The 23,067-nt window shown below is 38.0% G+C and overlaps 1 protein-coding gene across 1 annotated transcript in view; it reads left to right on the plus strand.

Moving 5' to 3' along the window:
* Nucleotides 1-19,863, plus strand: part of LOC108718134 (insulin receptor substrate 1-B-like) — a 43,109-nt gene extending 23,246 nt beyond the window's left edge. The window contains exon 2 of the mRNA XM_018265772.2: nucleotides 18,802-19,863. Within this exon, the coding sequence (XP_018121261.1) occupies nucleotides 18,802-18,806 (5 nt within the window). The 3' untranslated portion in view covers nucleotides 18,807-19,863. The remainder of the gene's footprint in view (nucleotides 1-18,801) is intronic.
* The last annotated feature ends 3,204 nt before the right edge of the window (nucleotides 19,864-23,067 follow it).

Genomic DNA, 23,067 nt, shown 5'->3' on the forward strand with positions numbered 1-23,067 from the left:
GATCTTCACACCTTGAGACTACTAGAAAATCATGTAAACATTAAATAAACCATATAGGCTCATTCTACTTCCAATAAGGATTAAATATATCTTAGTTTGGATCAAGTACAAGCTACTGTTTTATTATTATAAATAAAAAGAAAATCATTTTAAAAAATTTGGATTATTTGATTATAATGGAGTGTATGGGAGACTGCCTTTCCGTAATTCGGAACTTTCTGGATAACGGGTTTCCGGATAACGGATCCCATACCTGTATGTTAGTGTGGCATTTTAGAAACATTGCCTAGCAGAATGCGCTTTATCACTATATTGGCAGTGACATCTGTTACGATGGCTCCTTCAGTAAGGGATTTGGTTTGCTTGATGTACGGTTGTGTTGCTTATTCATATAATTTCACAGTACAGTACAGTAGCTGTCTCCCATAGACCCCATTTTATCCAAATAATCCAGAGTTTTAAAAAGGATTTCCTTCTTCTACATAATAATAAAACAGTACTTTGTACTTGGTCCAACCTCAGATATAATTAATCCTTATTGGAAGCAAAACCAGACTACCGAGTTTATTTATTGTTTACATGATTTTGTAGTAGACATAAAATATTAAGTAACAAATTATGGAGAGATCCGTTATCCGGAAAACTCCAGGTCCTGAGCATTTTGGATTACAGGCCTCATACCTATAACTGAAAAACAGGTCCATCAAATTCCTTTCTGACTTCAATAGTGTAATCCATCCAGTCCATAGATGAACATTGTACTAAATGCTACCTGCTGATTTAGGTGACTAGACCTGTAGCAGATTTTGTACCTTTTATTATAAGGCCCCTTGCAAGTTTTGATATTTGTATTCTTGCATTTTCTTGTATTTGTTCTTAAAGGGATACTGTCATGGGAAACATTTTTTTTTCAAAATGAATCAGTTAAAAGTGCTGCTCCTGCAGAATTCTCCACTGAAATCCATTTCTCAAAAGAGCAAACAGATGTTTTTTATTTCAATTTTGAAATCTGACATGGGGCTCGACATATTGTCAATTTCCCAGCTGCCCCAAGTCATGTGACTTGTGCTCTGATAAACTTCAATCACTCTTTACTGCTGTACTGCAAGTTAGAGTGATATCACCCCCTCCCTTTTTCCCCCCAGCAGCCAAACAAAAGAACAATGGGAAGGTAACCAGATAGCAGCTCCCTAACACAAGATAACAGCTGCCTGGTAGATCTAAGAACAGCACTCAATAGTAAAAACCCATGTCCCACTGAGACACATTCAGTTACATTGAGAAGGAAAGACAGCAGCCTGCCAGAAAGCATTTCTCTCCTAAAGTGCAGGCACAAGTCACATGACATGGGGCAGCTGGGAAATTGACAAAATGTCTAGCCCCATGTCAGATTTCAAAATTCAATATAAGAAAATCTGTTTGCTCTTTTGAGAAATGGATTTCAGTGCAGAATTCTGCTGGAGTAGCACTATTAACTGATGCGTTTTGAAAAAAAACATGTTTTCCGATGACAGGATCCCTTTAAGCATCTTTCTTGAAAAAATCTAATGAAGCTGCCAGTATACCTGCTTCAGAGAAAGATCCTCCCAGTAAATTGGATAGTCCTATATAGAATATCTGTCATTTTATCTACTAAGGGCCACCTTGAATCATGTGATTCACTGTGTTTACGCATACGTGCTAGGATACATCAGCCAATCAATGAATTCCTCCCAACTGTCCCATTTTCTGCGCAACAGTCCCGATTTTGACAGTTCAGTCCACAGTCTGCGTTTCTTACTGAAATGTCCTGAGTTTCTCTTTGATCTCCTGTGCTGACACCAGGAAATGATGCACAGTTTCTGAAACTTAATTAAAATAAGAGTTTTTTTGGCAGACAGCCCAGAACAATGAACAGCTGCACTTCAATACATTTGTAACAATTTAAGATAAGCAAAAAGAAACCATTTTAACAATTTAAGATAAGCAGATCTCTTGGGAGAAACAGTAACTCACAGCTTAAAGGGCAATTTCACCTTCATTAGCAAAACTATTATAACACACACAACATTGCCCTAAAACTCTCAGAAATGTGTTCAAACTTTCATAACCTGCCAAATTTTGTAAAATGGACATGGCAGATAAGGGTGTGGCCATAAAATAGGCGTTGTCAAAAAAGTCTGATGTTTTTGTCCCTCTTTACATTTTTCAAATGTAGGAAGGTATTTGAAAGTACATAGCTTTGTCTTTTACTCCCATATGTCTTCCTGTTACACATGGAGCCTACATTATTTCCTAATATATAAGTTTGTGTCCCAGGAAGATTAGGTATCCCCAAAGTCCAGCAAATCTTAGGCTCTCCTCTGCCTGATCAAAATTCTTTTCTTTAAAACCAGATTGCTGTGTTCCTCCAGAAACAAAGTTTCACAAGGACATTATTTCCTGTCAGGTGATCTCTGAGAGAGCACACAGGCCATAACAAAATGGCAGCCAGTCCTCTGCTCCCTTCCTCATAAGGGACACTTACAGTTGTATATCTGTCAGCTTAAAAACACTAATTTTGCACAGAACAATAAGTGTCAACTTAGGGCATGTCCAAGGAAGAGAAGTAGGGGATGCAGGTGTTATGGATGTAGGTATGGGAAAGCATAAAGCTTCTCCCAGTACTTAAACACGTGTCGTGGTTTTTGATGCTCTTTAAAATGCATACCGAACAAAAAATGTACCTTGCTATATGTGAAGCCTTATCTTTGGTGGTTTGAAATCATGTAAACGCTGGTCTCTGACGTGTGGCATGAATGGTGCTGTTTTGTGGTTTCGTTCCGAATGTTTTTTGGCATGGATTTCTGCTCTATTCTTCCGAGGGAAACCATTTCAGTGCTCTGCATACTTCCGAAGACTGTAAAACCACAAGATAATAGAAAAGGAAAGCGCTGAGCATATTCAACTATTGCAATGAAAAGCAGCTAAAAATAGGCCCAATGAGAGCAAAGTAAAGCAGTTAGCCACACGACACACCTGACCATGGATAAACATGTGATTTGTCATTTTTTGTTTCCAAGTTTGTTTATGGAAATGGAGATTGTTGTGTTTTTATACATCTAAATAAACACGAGTTGAGTCCTGGGATGGGACATAGTACATCATAGTTATTCTCTGTGTTGGTGTTGTTGCTTGTACCAGTTAAAATTTAACTTTCAGTTGCCTATGTTCAGTTGTATCTGTGTGCTGCAGGGCTTACCAGTGCTTTAGTCAGTTGGAGTAAATATAAAGTTTTTTTCACATTTCAAAAAATAAATAAATAAATAAATAAAGAGGATTCTTTTTGCAGATTTAAAGCCTGTATTTGCTGTGGTATTTTTATATGGCATTGTTTCTGGGGCATCTATAATTTTTTTTTTGGTCTTACTATAACAGGTAATGTTAAGTTAATGCTCTGGGAGTTAATGATTGGCATCAGCATGCACGCACATTTCTGTTAGCCAGAGGATAGAGAGGCGACATACAGGTTTATCATATAATTAGAAAGCAATAACAGACTTCTTCTATTACACAGAATCAAGCATCAGTGCAAGCTAGAAGTAGTAGTAGCAGCAGCATTGGGGACCCTAGTTTTGTAACTAGCACATGTGTATGTTGGCAAGGTATAGTGTTACACATACTGTCCCATTTACGTATTACTAAGCAATAGCACCCATTTTCCCATTTTGTGGTAGGGGCAGGCTATCTCTGTTTTCAGGGAACCCGTTTGCCACCTTCTTAAAGTCAAAGGGTATGGTCTGTGTAATCAAGATTGACGACTGTTGGATGAAGCCACAACATGCAGCGTTCGCATCCGACAGTCGTGTCGGATGCATGCAGCAACAACATGCGACATTCCTATTACTTACCTTAGATTCGGCACAATCGACATGACGCCTGCGATTAGTCTCAGCGCGTTGGAACGGACGGTATCACATTGAAAGTCGATGCGGGTTGTACCCTAAGAGGAAGTGGACCTCAGGGTCGCAGGGGGCCTCGACATTGTGTAGTTGCGCCACTAATGTCTATGTAAGCGATCTCTAACTTCAATCTTTGATAAATATACCCCTAAGCCTTCTTTAGTTTGATATGATTGTTCGCTTTGGTGCTAAACAATGGCATTAGCCCGATAGGTCCCAGCATGTGGGTACACCATGTAAAGAGCTGCATGTTTGATGAGATTCAGATATATAGTGACCTTTTTTTTGTTAATCATTCAAGTTTGATTGATAATCAGCTAGGCCAAGGTTTTTATGGGTAAGATCCCATAAACAAGAATGTCTTGCAATGTCTCGGGGCTGTAGACCACAGGCCTCTAACACTATGGGGCAAAATTTGAATTTTCCCATTTTTTTTATGGTCAAAAGTGTCAAATTCGACTAGGGAGTTACTCAAATTCGATTGGAGTTTTACAATTTTTTTTTCGAGATTTATCATACTCTAATACCCGAATTAGACTATTCGCCACCTAAAACCTGCCAAATTGCTTTTTAAGTCAACGTGAGACATCCGGGGATCAATTTGTTGATGGTTGCAGCCTTCCTGACCGAGGTTTTTAAAATTTTAATCAAACTAAATTCGAGTTTTCGGGTCGATCCTATTCACCCGAGTTTAAAATATTTGATTCTTATAATAAATTTCGACCCTTGATAAATGTGCCTCTATATGGTTATGCTAACGAGGCAATGATCATCTCTTATATAGCACTGATTTTTATTGTATGTAGATTGTATAGTATGAACAGATTACATGTGAACCTGGCCTACCTATAAATGAAATAAATTCAGTTTAAAGTGTAAGCATGCTTCCTTTTTTAACTCCAGGTGTTGTATACGTGCAGTTCTCAGCATGTACCTCTCTAGTTGGACTTTCCAGTACCTTGCAATGTCCAATTGCTTCCTGAGGAAGTTTGGAAAAACACATTAGAGTGCTCTGCTTGCCCCACAGTGCTTCTACTGTTGAAATCCATTCTTGTGCAGGTTATCATCTTTCCATCTTGTTCTGAAGTCACATCACTCTCAATGCACATCTATGTTGTACCTACGCACGGTTTTGATTTATTTTCCATGGTGCCTATTTCAGCTGCTAACTTTAGATTCAGATAAACAGCACAGTGTGGATCAGATGTATTGGTTTTCATAGAGGCAGCAGAGGGGAAACTCCTGTAGCTCTGAAAGGATTGCTTTAATAGAAGCAGCCCCACCAGTCATTGCCTGCTGATAGTGTAGTACCATCCTTGGGAGCCTGTAACTTTATTTTTGGTGTTAGGAACCATATACCACATACATACAACCTGATATAGAGACTGGTTTGTAGTAATCCTATGTAAGAGCATGAGAATTTGCTGTTTTGTTTTATAGTGCTTAGTTGTAAACTGACTTCACAATAGTGGTATGACCCTTTGGAAGTACAGGTATGGGACCTGTTATCCAGAATGCTCGGGACCTGGAGTTTCGGGATAATGGATCTTTCCATAATTTGGATCTTCAAAGCTTAAGTCTACTAGAAAATCATGTAAACATTAAATAAACCCAACAGGCTGGTTCCAATAAGGATTAATTATATCTTAGTTTTGATTAAGTACAAGTTATGGTTTTATTATTGCACAGAAATTTAAAATTGGATTATTTAGATAAAAGGGAGTCTGTGGGGGACTGCCTTTCCGTTATTCTGAGCTTTATGGATAATGGGTTTCCAGATAAAGAATCCCATACCTGTATTAAGGACAAGGAAAGGTTGACTTGCTGGAGATGGTGGTGCCAATTGTGTCTTCTATAAAACAACCATCGCCCTGGAATACTTGACTGGGGAGTGTTCCACCATTTTTTCACCTTCCCGGTAGGTGCATGGGGAGTACACTAAGGCTTGCCTGAATTACTGGTACTAATTACTGGTATTACTGGAATCTATTCTCTTAAAGTGATACTGACACCAGAAATTAAAACTTTTTTTTTAATTGTCTTTGCATGCTATCTATAATTTTGCAATAAAAGTATTAACAGATGCTTTTACATTACCCATTTAATTCCCCATGTTCCTCTCTGAGGGTGCTGCCATATTTGAGCTTCAGTAGTTAGAAACTCTAACTGACATGTTGAGAAGGGACAGGTTGGCAAAACAGTCAGGTTTAGGAATTTCAAGTAACAATTACTTACAAAAGCAGCCATATGAATGAAAAACGATCAACATGAGCTATAGGTAACTTTCAATGTACATTAATATTTTGAATAATCATTTTTAATGTCAGTATCACTTTAAATCTAGTAATGCACATTTTAACATTTAACAAACCAATACCATTGTTTTACCACCACCATGGACATATGTATATATATATATATATATATATATATATATATATATATATATATATATGTATATGTGCTTAGGACCAGGTTTTCTGGTTAAGCAATCCATAATTTGGACCTGTTTTGCCTCCAGTATGGATTAATTATATCATAGTTGGAAACAAGTACTGTTTTGTTACTACAGAGAAAATCAAAATGCATTTTAAAAATTTGAATACTTTGGAGGAGATCTCCTTCCTGTAATTCAGACCTTTCTGGATAATGGATATCCATACATGCTACGATTAAAGTATAGGGAAAATTGGCATTGCCACTTCCTTGCTAAGTACCCTAGGGTTTTTCAGTTCCTAGTACAGGTATGGGACCTGTTATCCAGAATGCTTGGGCCTGGGGCCTTCCAAATAACAGATCTTTCTGTAATTTGGCTCTTCATACCTTAAGTCTACTAGAATCATGTAAACTTTAAATAAACTCAATAGGCTGGTTCTGCTTCCTATAAGATCTAATTATATCTTAGTTAGGATCAAGTACAAGCTACTGTTTTATTATTGCAGAGAAAAAGCGAATCATTTTAAAAAAATTGGATTATTTGGAAAAAATGGAGACTATGGGAGATGGCCTTTCTGTAATTCTGAGTTTCTGGATAACGAGTTTCCTGATAACGGATCCTATAATCTCTACTTTTACACAATAATTAAACATATCGTTGTCTTTTAACACAGTGGTGGTATTTTTCTTCCTGTTTACAAAGAATGAAAATTGGACTAATTTGACTTGTTTGGAAATGTGTAATTCCTACTTTGAAAGGATTTCTACACGCCCAAAAAGGTTATCATTTATAGTTGTAATCCTCATAAAGTTTATAGTATAATCTGAAGTTTTTCTTGTTCTCTTGTGTGTTGTGGTTTGTGGGATATGTGGGTGAATATTGTCACATTAGTTTGCATTTTTCGAGATCAGCTTGTTTGAAATGTAATGGAGCTGCATTTGAATTCATTTTTGTTTCTCTTTACATTCTTGGAAAGTTGCAAAAAAAATATATAAGCAGTGGATTTTGGTCCGTTTTATCAAAAATGTATACAATTTCTTGTTAGTTTTTTTTTAATTATATTTTAAATATTTGTTTAATTGCATTTGTTATTAGGCACTTCTTGTGATATTATTGTGCATGTGCCTTCATTCCTGATGTGTTTAGTAGTATATGAGCACACACCACAGTTCATAGAATAAAGGGAGGCGCTAGGGGCTCTGAACAAGAACCATTTTTGAGTTGATTTCTTCTCATTATGCTATCGCTTAGCAGTTTTTGTGCAACATAGTACGGCTGAAAGATTCTAGGACGTGTGCTAGCTATTTATTTATACAATATCCATCATATGCAGGTTATAAATGTCATATCATTTGGGCAGGGCAGTTACATATTATTTGCTCCTGTACATGAGTCATTTCAATTAATTTATCTAAATGCGGGTGAAACAGAGAGAAAATGAATGTGGCTTTATAGGACAATCCGTAGAGGCATTTTATTGCTAAGTTCGGATTTCAAAACAAGTGACTGTATTTGGATCGGTGGCATGCAGGCTCCTAATGAGATTTAGTGAATACAGTAAATTAGCTTTCTTCTATGTTGGGAACAAATCCGAGGGCCCACACAAATACAGTAAAGACTCACACAAATAAAAAGCCAGAAAATGGCCCTCTGTACTGACCCCCCTCTCACAGCAGCTGCAATGGAAACTATTTATTTGGCATTTTTCACATTCTAATCGTACCCAAATGCTTTTGGCAGATATCAATGATCCTGCTTGGGGAATAGTTATAGACCATTTCCTCTCTCCATTCCTTTCACCATCCTTCTGAGTGGTTTAAAAATAATGCATCTGTCACACTCCAGGCTGCATGCTTTGGAGGCAAGAGAGTGCGTCACGTTTCCCCACCTGTAAGCATTCCAACTGGAGAACACTCCAAATGGACAGATGACAAATTTGAGGGGAGGAGGGAGGTTATCCTGACTAGTAGTACTCCCTTGTTACCTCCTGCTTTACGTCTCTGCGTAACATTATCCCAAGAACACTTCAGCTCCTTTCAAAGTCAAAGCCAGGAAAGGAAGGAAATTGCTATTGAGGTCCAAGTGCTGAGCAAGTTATAACTGTTTTGGGCTTATAATGACTTCAGCATTGGCTTCTCTTGGTATTTTGGACACTGTGGAAGTCCATCCCTACCATTCCACAGGTTGGCTAACTGTGACATCAGGAATAATCCCTAAATATTTAAAAAATGGTGTTAGACTACATCTCACTAACAGCCAAAATCATTGTGATAGTTTCCCATCCCTGCTTTAGATTATGGTTAATAGAAATCTCCAGTATTATGGCACTTCTAAGCAGCCGTGGAAAACTCATAGACCCTGTCGTAGAATAATACTAGTTGGAACCAGAAACAAATAAAGGCAGTTATTGAAACGGGTAGGAATTTCGAAATTCATGTGAGTTTTTTTTTTTAAACTCCCCTAAACTCCCATAAATTCAACTAGTCAAAATTTATTTAGAAAATCAAATTTTTTAAACTCGAACAAATTTAAACGACCCAAAAACTAAAATTCAATTCGAATTTGAAAAACTCGACTCGATTTCTCCGAAAAAAACTTGAATGTCAGGAAGGCTACAAACACTACCAAATTGATCCCGGGACCTCTCCCATTGACTTATACAACAATTCGGCAAGTTTTAGGTGGCGAATAGTTCTTAAAAGGCCAGAGTATGATAAATCTTGAAAATCAAATTAAAACTCTAATCAAGTTTTGAGCTGCTTTGTCTCAGAGGCTTGCTGGCTACAAGCTACTTTATCACCCCAGAGTCCTACTGCTGTGTTATAACAAGCATTGGCAGCACAATGGAGGTGGTCTTATGTTGATGTGGGCATGATCAGCCAAATAGTACACAAAATGTTTAAGTATTTTTTATAAATACATACCAAGCGATGTACCAAGGGAAATTATAACAAGGCAAGTGTAGGTATCCCCGTGTAATAAGCATTATTCTATATATAGATTTATTGTATGCCACTTTTGCCAGTGTGTAGCTTAAACCAGGAGTAAAGTCTGTGCAGTGACAAACAGCAAAACATTTTCCAGTGAACAAACTGCCTTGAACCTTTGTGCTTCAACAGGTGCTCAGGGTTCATTCACAAATCTGTGGTGTACAGTGTGTTGTCACATAATAGCAAATATGATTGCAGTGATATCTCTTGTGCATATATAACTAAAGAAGTAATGTTGCAGTTAGTCATGTGCTTTTATGATAAAAAAAAACAGTTCAAAGCTTCTGCATTCCATTACTAAATACCTCTGTTGATAAGATTAAGAAATACAGTGCCTTACGGGGCCTTAAGGGCTCTTATACACGAGCGGTTTTACCTACTCACGCAGACGTATGTAAGCGGCAAACGCAGGTTGAGACGCAGCATGTTGCATTTAACCTGCGTTTCGGCGCTTACATGCGTCTGTGTGAGTACAGCCCCATTGACAATAACTCAGTGCGTTTACTCCTGCGCTCCCCTGCGGCTTAAAGCATGAAACCAAAACGAAGGGGAGCGCAGGTAGAACCGCTCATGTGTAAGAGCCCTAAAAGAAAGCCATTTATAAACGTTAGGACCCTTGCAGTGGTCTCCCCCCGAACAGCACAACATACCACCTCCAATACTCTGACATTTAGCCAATTAATACATTGTAGAGTAGCAGTTGATGGGCCAATATGACCCGTTTTGCTTTGCCAAAAATTCGCAAATTGCAAAAAAATCCAACAGAGCAAGTAGTGTTCTGGCTATTACGTTAGACATCCAGCCACTCCAGCCTTTATACATTACATTTTTGACTAACTAACTATATTAGAAACATTTTTTTTATTTTACACAGCCTATCTATTTACCCAGTTTTTATACTGAACAATTCCTTTAATATACAAAGGCACATCTAATGGATCTTTTTGTGTCACCTCCCCATACACAGGCCTTATGCAGTGATCTTGGTGTAGTTGACTCATAACTACAGTGAATTATGTCACGTAGTGGGCCTTCTTTTTCACAAGCAGGGAATGGGTATCTTTTAAACAGAAGGAAAAACAGAAGAAATCCCTTCAAGAGAGCAGGTTTGCAATCTGAAGCTTGGGTGAAAGTTAATCTTTCAGCAGGACAATTATACCAAACCAAAAAGACATGGTAACACTAGAAACAAATAGATGAATGCTCTAGATTAGTTCAGTCGGAGCGCTGATCTTGATTTAGCTAAAAATCTGAGACACTGTTGGAAAAGTGAGATACACAAGCATGATCTGACTAGGGCAAAATTATTTAAAATTTTTATGAGCTGCTATGTGTTAAAGCAAACTAAAATACTGTTAAGTATAGTAAAATACTGTTAAGTAATGTTGCACATTGAGGGCAAATTGTGGTCTACATTGATAGTGCACAAAGCTTAAATTCAGCATAGTTATAGCAACACTTGAATGCAACATGGCAAACTTGCTGCCTGTGTCTGACTGTAATTTTCATCTTGCCCAGTGAGGAGTGCTTTGAGCTTGTCACTCCATTTATATGAATACTACTATTACTGTTTCTTAGGGGCTGGTTTTTATGTTGCACACCATTTTTTTGCAGAGACTACAGGATTGACCCTATGAATTGTCAGGGATACTGTCATGGGAATTTTTTTTTTTTCAAAATGAATCGGTTAATAGTGCTGCTCCAGTAGAATTCTGCACTGAAATCCATTTCTCAAAAGAGCAAACAGATTTTTTTATATTCAATTTTGAAATCTGTCATGGGGCTAGACATTTTGTCAATTTCCCAGCTGCCCCCAGTCATGTGACTTGTGCCTGCACTTTAGGAGAGAAATGCTTTCTGGCAGTACAGTGGTGTACAGTGTGTTGGGGGGGGGGTTAAAGGGAGGGGGTGATATCACTCCAACTTGCAGTAAAGAGTGATTGAAGATCAGAGCACAAGTCACATGACTTGGGGCAGCTGGGAAATTGGCAATATGTCGAGCCCCTATCAGATTTCAAAATTGAATAAAAAAAAAATCTGTTTGCTCTTTTGAGAAATGGATTTCAGTGCAGAATTCTGCTGGAGCAGCACTATTAACTGAATCATTTTGAAAAAAAAAATTTTCCCCCATGACAGTATCCCTTTAAAGGCCACCTGTTGGCTAAATATGTTATCCCCAACCAAAGATGCTGGCTAATAGAGCCCACACTCCGGTTGGGGGTAACAGTGTGGTTTTTTTTTTGTTTTAAGTTGTCCCCTGCGAGCACTAGATCACCCTCACCTGGAACTCCCCTAGCAGCAATGTTGGCGCATAATGAGTGAATGCTGCAACTACCTCATTATGCATGTATAGTTAGAAGTGCATTTGCACATGCTCTCTGACTGGTGCTATATAAATAAATGATGATGACATATCCACTCACATGGAGTGAGCGAGTGTCCTAGCGCTGGTGGGAGGCAATTTTTCTTTTTTAAAAAAAAACTACTTTTACCTCCAACCGGAGTACGGTTTCAATCAACCCGCACCTTTAGTTGGGGTTTAATATATTTAGCGAACAGGTGCCCTTTAACTGAGTGTGTGCTACAGAAGCAGAAGGCTTGTTTATTAAAAAGCAGGGCTTTTACAGAGTATGCTAATAATGTTGGTACAATGTGTACTAGTGTCTGATGCAGACTATACCGTTAAAATTACAGTTCAGATGAATCTGGAAGAGAGGTACCAGTCTGTTCTGCACTGTGTGCATCTATCATTCTTGCCTTCCTCAAAGGGTTTTTCCTCCCATTTCCTGGCATTGAAGATGCTGTGTGGTACAAAGCTTCAGTGCTGAGGCATCACTTCTATATATAGCTGCTAATACGGCTAGTATAACCTGCCAAGCCTTCCTTCTCTCCAGCAGCCTGTGCGGTGCTAGCTTAAACCATTGAGTCTTTTGCTGTGGCTTAATCTCAATGTATATGTTTAATAATGTCAGTCTGAAAAATGTTAAAGGGGTTGGTCACCTTTGAGATAACTTTAAGTAAGATGTAGAGAGTGATTTTGGAGACAAATTTGCATTTGGATTTAATTTTTTATTATTTAAGGTGTTCGAGTTATTTAGCTTTTTATTCAGCAGCTCTTCAATTTGCACTTTAAGCAATCTGGTTGATAAGGGTCCACATTACCCTAGCAACCATGCATTGATTTGAATAAGAGACTGGAAGAGGGCCTGAATAGAAAGACGAATAATAAAAATTAGCAATAACAATAAATTTGTAGCCTTACAGAGCAGTTGTTTTTTTAGAAGTGGTCAGCGACGCCCATTTGAAAGCGGCAAATAGTCAGAAGAAGATGGCAAAAACTATAAGAAATCAATAATGAAGACCAATTGAAAAGTTGCTTAGAATTGACCATTCTATAACATTCTAAAAGTTACCTTAAAGGGGTTGTTCACCTTTAAACTGTTAGTATGATGTAGAGCAGGGATCCCAAGCCTCTTGAACCTGTGAGCAACAATCAGAAGTAAAAGGAGTTGGGGTGTAACACATGCATGAAAAATGTTCTTGGGGTGCCAAGTAAGGGCTGTGATTGGATATTTGGTAGCCCCAACCTACATTGAGGCTCTGTTTGGCAGTACACCTGGTTTTTAAACACCTGGTTTTTAAACAACTAAAACTTGCCTCCAAGCCTGGAATTCAAAAATAAGCACCTGCCACTTGGAGCAACATCCAAAGGGTTGGAGAGCAACATGTTGCTTATGAGCTACTGGTTGGGGATCACCGATGTAGAGAGTGATATTCTGAAACAATTTGCAATGGGTTTTCATTTTTTAATTGTGGTTTTTGAGTTATTTAGCTTTTTATTCAGCAGCTCTCCAGCTTGCAAAGTCAGCCATCTGGTTTCTAGGGTCCAAATTACCCTAGCAACCATGCCTTGATGTGAATAATATACTAGGTAGCAATAGCAATACATTTGTATCCTTACAGAGCATTTATTTTTTTAGATGAGGCCAATGACCCCCATTTGAAAGCTGGAAAGAGTCAGAAGAAAAAGGCAAATAATTAAAAATCCATACAAAAAATAAATAATGGTGACCAACTGAAAAGTTGCTTCGAATTAGCTTAAAGGTGAACTACCCTTTTAAAGGTGAACCACCAGCTGTCTCAGTAATATGATTAGTATTATTAGCTGGCAATCAATCCAGCGTTTGAATGGAATGTTATGAAATTGGTCCCTTACCAAATTAAAGGCCTGTCCAGAATTCAGGCTTAAGGTGGCCATAGATGCAAAGATCCGCTCGTTTGGCCACATCGCCAAATGAGTGGATCTTTCCCTGATATGCCATTAACAAACATGGCTATATCGGGGGTAATCTGATCGGTCGGCCGTATGGCCGAACGATCCGATTACGATGTGCCGTGGGCTCCGGCGGGATTGGTCGGGTCAAAATCAAACCTGACCGATCGACCAAACGACGATCTCCGCCGGACGAAAGATGTCGCCACACACGATCCGAAATTCGTACGAATCCTCGATTCGTATGATAGGATATGTGTGTCTATGGCCACCATTAGGATGGAAGGAGCCACACACCTGCAGGTGCCTGAAGTAGGTAGGAGAAACACTATATCGCTTTGAGTTGGACACTGTGCTGACACCCAGCTGCCCTGCTCAGATGCCCCACACACAGAAACAGAAGCTTAATAATCACTTTTGTGGTCTTTTAGGGATGTCCAGATGAAAAGTGAAATGACGTAATTTCTTGTCTCATTAACTCTTCCTCTGAACAATGGGGTTGCTCCGAAGTCCAGATCTTATACACAAACCTACTGCTGTGCGCGCTTTTCTCAGGGAGCCTCTATACAATGTCATTCTTTACTCAAAGGAAACTGCATTAATCTTTGTTCACATGATCTCACCATTTGTTCACCAGTCTGGGCTGAGCACTAAACCCAGCATTATTCATTGAGAGCCCTTTTAGACATCGTATAATGCTGCATAGATCAAAACCACACGATTAACATCCTTCACTGCCTATGTCCTTGTCTGCCCCTTGCCAGTTTGCTGAGAATATTTTAGGTGAGCAATTGTGCAAGGAAAGGCTGAGATGATGTGCTACTACTCTGAGGCGGCTAGTGGCCCGAGTCATTAGACAGGACAGGGTAACTGTGTTGCAACTATTTAAGCATTCTTACTTTTCTAATGCTGAACTTAAAGGGATTCTGTCATTTTTAGGATGTAGGTTTTATTTCTAAATAACACTGGTTAATTCACTCCACAGTATAATATTTAATTCCTGAACCAACCAGTGTATTTATTTCAGTTGCGATATTGGTGTGTAGGCGCCATCTCAGGTCATTTTGCCTGGTCATGTGCTTTAAAAAAGAGCCAGCACTTTAGGATGGAACTGCTTTCTGGCAGGCTGTTGTTTCTCCTACTCAATGTAACTGAATGTGGGACCTGGATTTTACTATTGAGTGCTGTTCTTAGACCTACGAAGAAGCTGTTATCTGGTTACCTTCCCATTGTTCTGTTGTTAGGCTGCTGGGGGGGGGCAATATCACTCCAACTTGCAGTACAGCAATATTGAGTGACAAGATTATCAGAGGACAAGTCACATGACTGGGGGCAGCTGGGAAACTGTCAATATGTCTAGCTCCATGTCAGATTTCCAAATTAAATATAAAAAAAAGTTTGCTCTTTTACGAAATGGATTACAGTGCAGAATTCTGCTGGAACGGCACTATTAACTGATGCATTTTGAAAAAACGTAAGGCTGGGGCCAACCGAATAGGCATTTTTTTGGCAACAAATCTTAGGTTGGTAGCTATGGGTTACTAGACCTTGAGCAAGTGCTTCTTTTTTGTGTTCTATTGCTTCTATAACACTTGAATTAGATAAGAGCCGGCCAGATGTTAAACTACAGCTCACAGAATTTCCCTGACCGCCTTTGGATCTTGGATGTAGTTAGCTATAGTTCAGCAAAATTTGCGAACTGGTTTAGGCACTTTTTTCAACATGGTTGTAATGTGAAATAAAACAAAGGGAACATGTGGCTGGATAGAACACACCTCGAAGCACATGTGAAACATGCAGCGCTGCACAGAAAGCGTACCCCACTGTAACCTTTCTACTTACTTGTATTACTTGCCAGGAGCGAGTGAGTAATTCAGCCAAAATGTCCAACCCCCTGACCACAAAGATGTATTATCCGGGACTCCAGCTAATGCTGGCGGAAAGTAGGAAATAGATTAAACACAGGTTTTCCCTTTTCAGAGGCTGTTAATAGTGATGTCAGTGATATTAAATGATCCCACACTGAGATCACTGTAGCCCCAGATTCCCTGCACTAAGTCACTTGTAGAGAGAGTTTTTCTCATTGGTTGTTAGGGAAAGGCTGGCTGTTGTTCATAAGAAACAATGGCGTGTCCAGGCCATGATCTAAGCACTGCCTATAGCTGTCTGTCTTCTACTGCTTCTCCCTAAAGTTCTGCTGCTGCACAGTCAATCCCAGGCAGCCATCTGCTTGTTACACACTACAGTTCCCAACATGAGGCTCATGGACTTTGTACATCAATAGAGCCAGAAGGTTGAGACCCTTTTTAAAGGGGAACTATTGCGAAAATGATTTAATATAAGCTTCAGCATACTGAAATAAGAAACTTTCTAAATACAATCAATTCAATGTTATGTATTGTTTCTGAAATAATCAAGTTTGTCTTCACTATCCCTCTCTCAGCATCTGTTTCTCTTCATTCTCTCTTTGCAGCAGTTGGGTCAGATAATCATTGACAGTTAAATCTAATATATCTTGTAGGGGGGCTTCGTCATACCTCCCAACATTGTGGAAATAAAAAGAGGGACAAAATGTTGGCGCATGTAATGCGGAACATTTGTTTTTGACCACGCCCATTTTGCGGCCACACCCCTAATTGCCATATTATTTTACAGGCAGGTTATGAAAGTTTGAATACATTTCTTTTTTTCAGTTATTACAGTTCTGCTAATGAAGATGAATTGGCCTTTACATTGTGAGTCTAACTTGTTATTTTATATTGTTACAATTGCTTATTTGCTTATCTCGAAATTGTAACAAAAGTTTCCAAGTGCACCTGGTTGCTGTTATGGGCTCTCTGACAAAAGCCAATTAAGTTAGAAACATTGTTTCTTTTTCTGGCTGTTCATTGCAGAGAAAACCGGGACTTTCCAGTTCAAATGAGGGACAACAGGTTGAGCTGTCAAAAGAGGGACTGTCCCTCTAAAAATGGGACAGTTGGGAGGTATGTTTCCTTTCCTAGCAGATATATTAGAGCTCACTCAAATAACTGATTCCAGTAAAAACAAAATCAAACAAAATAACTGCCTTTTGCACAAATCCTGCATGTAGAGAGACATTATGTCTGGTGATTTTAATAGAGTGAGCTCTAATACATCTTCTAGACAAAAGGACCTTCCCCTACAAGATATATTGGATCTAACTGTCAATGATTATCTGACACCCAACTGCTGCATAAAGAGAGACTGAAGAGAAACAGATGCTGAGAGAGGGATAGTGAAGATAAACTTGATTATTTCAGAAACGGTACATAACATTTAATTGATTTATTGTTTATCTTTAGAAAACATCTTATTTCAGTATGCTGAAGGTTATATTAAATTTTCATTTTTGCGATAGTTCACCTTTAACCTTCTTATTGTAGGCCTTGACAAAGAAGAGCCAAAGGAATGTTATATGAAGGCAATAGCACAACAACAAGGGTTAAAGTTTACAACTTTGTTTTTGAGCACGTTAATATCAGTTGCAATCAGAACAGAGGTTATTGAGAAAATGGATTGAAAGCGAGACACTGTTTTTATATAACATGCTGTAATTTACATTGCTGCCACCTTGGAGGTCTGAGGCCTCATGCATAATTGCAATAAATGCGCTGCTTAGGGATGCCCAGACTAATGACTATTATAGGAATGTAACTATTGGGGAGACTTATAGTTCATTAGCACCTGCAAGGCTGCATACACAACACTTCTGTTCTGCATTATCTTCATAACAACTGATAGTATTGAAGACATACTGAATATATATATATAAAAAAAAAAAAATGATTGGCAATTGACTTGACCTGTTTAGAGAACCTTATCACTTGAGGATGGGCATATTATTGTCCTGAAGGTTTGATCCTGTTCTGTGTGTCCTGAGCACCGCAATTAAATTGGGAACACACCACTATTTGAATTTCAGGCATTGGCATCATTTTTCATTTTTGAGAACAATGGAATACAGTAAGACATATGGTATAGAGATTTATATAGGGTTATGGGGCCCACCAGGAGACCCTCTGATAGGCCAGTCCAACCTTGGTTTGCAGCTTTTTCTAAGATCATTGCGACTCCCTGCTTGCAAGGTGGTTTATACAGGGCAGCACTTACACTGGCACACTGGGTGATTGGCATTCATATTTTATAATTATTCTATACATCATTTCTGTTGTTTGTGTTTTGTGTTGTCTTTTAATGCCAGACAGTGAAATGCATTGACCCTAAGGAGCAAATTTATTAATGGTCCAATTGAAAATTAAAATTAGAATTTTTGAAATTTGTTTTTGGTCAAAACTCTCAAATTCTAATTGTGAATTATCCAAAATTGATTTGAGTTTTAATTAGAATTTGAATTTCGAGATTTATCATAGTCTGGCCTCTAATGAACTTGAATTCGACAATTCACCACCTAAAATCTGCCGAGTTCATGTATAAGTCAATGGGAGAGGTCCAGGGACCAAGTTGAATATGTTGGTAGCCTTCCTGACATTTGAGGTTTTTCGGAGAAAAAACTCGAATCTAGTTTGGTCGAATTTGATTCGAAATTCGACCAAACTAGATTCGAGTTTTTTCTCCGAAAAACCTCAAATGTCAGGAAGGCTACCAACATATTCAACTTGGTCCCTGGACCTCTCCCATTTGATTCGAGTTTTCGAGTTGGTTAAATCCGTGTGAGTTTAAGATATTCTAGTTTTTTTTAATGTCAAAATTCTCAAATTCTGATTGTGAATCATCCAAACTTGATTTTTATGAGAATTTGAATTTCGAGATTTATCACACTCTGAACCTTTAAAAAATCAGTTTCGACAATTCGCTACCTAAAACCTGGCAAGTTCATGCATAAGTCAACGGGAGAGGTCCAGGGACCAATTGGAATATGTTCGTAGCCTTCCTGACATTCAAGTTTTTTTCGGAGGAAAAACTCGAATCGAGTTTGGTTGAATTCGATTCGAGTTTTCGAGTTGGTAAAATTTGTGCGAGTTTAATATATTCATTTTTTTTATGAAATAACCCCCAATTGAATTTTACAGTATATTCAAATTTAATAGAGTTTGAAAAAACTTGCATGAATTTGAAATTCGACCTTTAATAAATGGGCCTCTAAGTGTTTTTGTATGTCCGATTACATTAACATTATCTCTTGATTTTTCTTACTTTCAGAATAACAACCTCTGCAACCTCAGCAAATAACCCTTTCAATCTCACGGATTACAGACTCTCCGGAACCTTTACACATCACAACAAGGACCTCACATTCAAGTCAAGTAGATGGTACGCTGCATCCAGTTCACTTTGTTTACTTTACACGCAAACCTCAGGAGTCCGTTGACTGAACCGCACCTTCCATGTTGTGCCAAGCGAAAAGCACTGTGACGTCTGAACACAAAGAGAGTCTTCTCCACTTCCCTCAATCTGTAACTCCCAGCACCCTGTCTGCTGTGAATGGACCTACAGCACCTCGCACATATTCACTCATTCAATTTATGTTGCTGCTGAAGATTACAAAAAAGAAACCGTATTGCAAATCTTTGTTGTAAATTATTACGTATAAAACTTGTTAATAATGGTTGGTGAAAATTAAATATTTAACATAGGTTTTGATTTATACATGTACTTTTTTTAATTAATTTTTTTTTTTTTTTTTGCTAGTTCACATCTTTTTTGATGTGGGACATTAAGGTATTCTTTTTCTAAACAGATGGGGGTAATTGCTTAAATGATTCTAAAAAAAGACTATAGGTAGGTACTATTTTCCTTTTTAAGATTGTTATAGAGAAAAACGTGTCCTAGATTGCTAGGGTGCTTATTTTCAGCCCTGTTTAGAGCTCTACCATAACCCCCAGTAACCCAACAGTTTTGCACTTCCGACAACGAGGCGCTTAACCCCTTCAGTGCCAAATAGGGCTGCAGCACGAAAGGGATCATGTCATGAAACTTGAGAGCCCTGACCTGTATACTTATGGGTTTGAAAATCACAAACCTCATTGCACAGGTACCAGAAATAAAATCAAGTCTTCCATTGTATATACTGTAAGAAAGATAAATAAAAGCAAAAAAAAAAAAAAAAAAGGGAAAATGGAAACACGTTAAAAAAGGAGAAAAAAAAAAAGCAGAAGATAAAACAAGTGTTTAAATCAAAAGTCCCTGGAATGAGCAATGTGGTTGTTTGTAAATTCTGAAAAAACTTTCTATACATAATAAACTAGATACTGTTTAATTTTCTCCTGGAAATAAGGTGTTTTCTGTTGTATCTTTCACACGTGTGTTAAACAGCATTTCAGAAAGTCAAAAGTCCATCAAGTTTAAGCCTTCCAAATAGCCCCAGTGCATTTATATACACATACCTATACAGACCTATCAATACACATATAAAACTGTGTGTGTGTGTATATATATATATATATATATATATATATATATATATATATATTGAATAAAGTAGCCCCTTTTGTAAAATATAAGGATATTATAAGTTACCGAGGAGTTTCATGACCATATAAAAACACGAGGCCGGTCATGGAACTCCGAGGTAACTTCTAATATCCTCGTATTTTACAACTGGGGGTACTTTATTTATTATAATACACAAATTTTAGTGAGTCATGTAACAGAAATGACATCACTACTCACCGTTTATAACTGATGACATCACTACTCACCGTTTATAAGGATATAATTTACAAGATATTCATGGCTTTTGTGTATATATATATATATATATATATATATATATATATATATATATATATATATATATATATTGAATAAAGTACCCCCTCTTGTAAAATATAAGGATATTATAAGTTACCGAGGAGTTTCATGACCATATAAAAACACGAGGCCAAAGGCCGAGTGTTTTTATACAGGTCATGGAACTCCGAGGTAACTTCTAATATCCTCATATTTTACAACTGGTGGTACTTTATTTATTATAATACACAAATTTCAATGAGTCATGTGACTGAAATGACATCAGAACTCACCGTTTATAACTGATGACATCAGAACTCACCGTTTATAAGGATATAATTTACAAAATATTCATGGCTTTTGTGTATTATATATATATATATATATATATATATATATATATATATATATATATATATATATATATATATATATATATATATATAAATTAAACTTACATTTTGGGAAAACGGTAAATAATAAAAAAAAAAATGAAAGCAACTGTATAAAGTTTTTGTTTACAGTGAACAATTTGAAAACTACTAAACTGAAAAAAGTGTTTGGAAGGTAAACCACCCCTTTAATAGAAATCTCTGCCCCACAATTAGGTTATTTTTCCAGGAATTTCCATGCAAAAAGTTGTCTCACACAGCACTTGTGGTGTTGTGTATATTCCACAAGGTGTAGAAAGAGTGACTGATTCGGCTCGTGCTTGTTAAATGTTCGGTTTCCCCTCTTCAGTCCTATTTGAGTCATGCTGACACTGTACTAATAAATTGTAGCACTGGTTTCCAGCCTGAATTTAACTGCATCCTCCATCATGCTGAAATCTGGAACATCTGCTTCTCTAGAACTGTGAGTTGAATATATAAGCCTGGGTTACAATATTCTGCTTGACGCTCTTATGTCACACACAGGCCGAGGAAGTATTATTATGATTTTATAAAAAGTTTATTGTGTAGTGTTCAGTCTTGTTAGTGTGCAAGACAAGAGCTAATCCATTTACTGTATTTTTGAGCTGCCTCATGACTTATTGTGGAATTTATTCCCTAGTACTGAAATTTACAAAATAACGTGTATGCGTGCTAATGCATGTTTTCAAGGCTGTGAGTTAGAAATAGTCATGAATTTGAATGTTTTAAAGTCCTGTTTCTTAATCTTGGGTCCTCTAATTTTGCTGCGCAACAGCTGAACCTATAGTGAAGGGTAAAATGTTTGCTAGAAGATGTAGCACAATGAAAAAGCAGCAGATAAGGACCCAAGTTTAAGAAACTTTATTTTAAAGGAAAAGGTTAATCAATGCAGAGCAGCCCGGCACTCATTAGAAATGGCCCTGGTTTTTAAGGTGATTGTTTAACCAGGTGCACTAAATGGAGGAAGATGTTTTTTACCAGAAGCACTTTTTAAACAGCCACAATAATTTTCCCATTAGGTGGTGCATTTTATGTAGTGCCCAGAGCAAAGTTGCCCATACAAATAACATGATCTCTGTACCAGGGGTGTCCCCTGCTCTGAGGCCGGTCTTTGCAATGCTGCCCCCCCCCGCTTACATTTCCAGGGTTGGAGGAGGGTCCGGGAGTGTATGGCAATACATAAAGTGCAAGTGTGCTTCTGCACTAGAAGAGTAAATTTCCAGTTTAATAACCGGCTTCACTCACAGCGCAACACTTAGCCAGGCGTAGATTCGCCAGGACAATTTTAATTCACTAAAATCCGAAGTTGCGCCTAGGGTGCCGGACGCTGGCAGAGTGAAGCGAAGTTGAGCTAGCGTTGCCTAATTTGCATACAGCGGGAAGTTAAAGTTGAATGGACGTATATGTTGCAGCCAATACATAACATTACACAAGCCCTGGAAACCTTAATAAAATAAAATAAAGTTGTTATATTGCCCTACACATGAGCCCAGTGTATAGTTTATGTGCCATATGTTAGGAAATGTAGGGGGGAAGCCGGTTACCCCAAAAAACATTTATGCTATTTTTCAGCCTATCACCCTGAAAAAGGAAAAGACGCTATCGTTTTTTTTGGAAAATTGAGCAAGGTACAGTGCGCTGTTGGATTTATTCACTAAAATACCTAAAGTAGAAAAAGAAAAAATCCCGATAGTGTATTATCCTTGTATTCAAGGGTAACTTCCGCTACATGAATTACTCACATATGGATTGTCAGATTTTGTGCATTGGAGTTCCTAGTGGCTGTGTCTTTATCTTGGTCTGTCGGATTACAGTAGCGGTAACCTAACGGGAGAATGTCAGGGATAGTGCAGAAACGCCGGTACGAGAGTAGAGAGGGGTGAGATTTATGCCTACCGGAAAGATTATTATACAAGCGTGAAATAACCGGATGGTTGTAATACAGTGTGGCTGTCCTCTTCTATCCCTGTATCGATCGGGTAGTGGGAAAACCGCCGGTTCCAGTCGCCTGATGTAAAGGTGGAAGGCTCTTGTTGTAAGCAGCGGTGCTCCCGGAAGTGCAACTCTTTTCCTCGTGGCAAACGCTAAGGAATTCAGCGTTTATTCTGCTGCTAGTTACTTAGGTGCTTTATGGAATCATATAAAGTTTCCGTGGTAATTACTTAAACAAGTTTTTTATTGAAGTAGACAATTAACAACGGACTATTAGCCCAACGCGTTTCGTATATAAAAATACTTCCTCAGAGGCAGTTACCCACACAACCTTGCGAGACAATTTATCAGGTTGGTGGGTAATTGTATCAATTAACATAATTGGTGTAAT

This window comes from Xenopus laevis, chromosome 5S (genome assembly GCF_017654675.1).
Source record: "Xenopus laevis strain J_2021 chromosome 5S, Xenopus_laevis_v10.1, whole genome shotgun sequence".
Lineage (NCBI taxonomy): Eukaryota > Metazoa > Chordata > Amphibia > Anura > Pipidae > Xenopus > Xenopus laevis.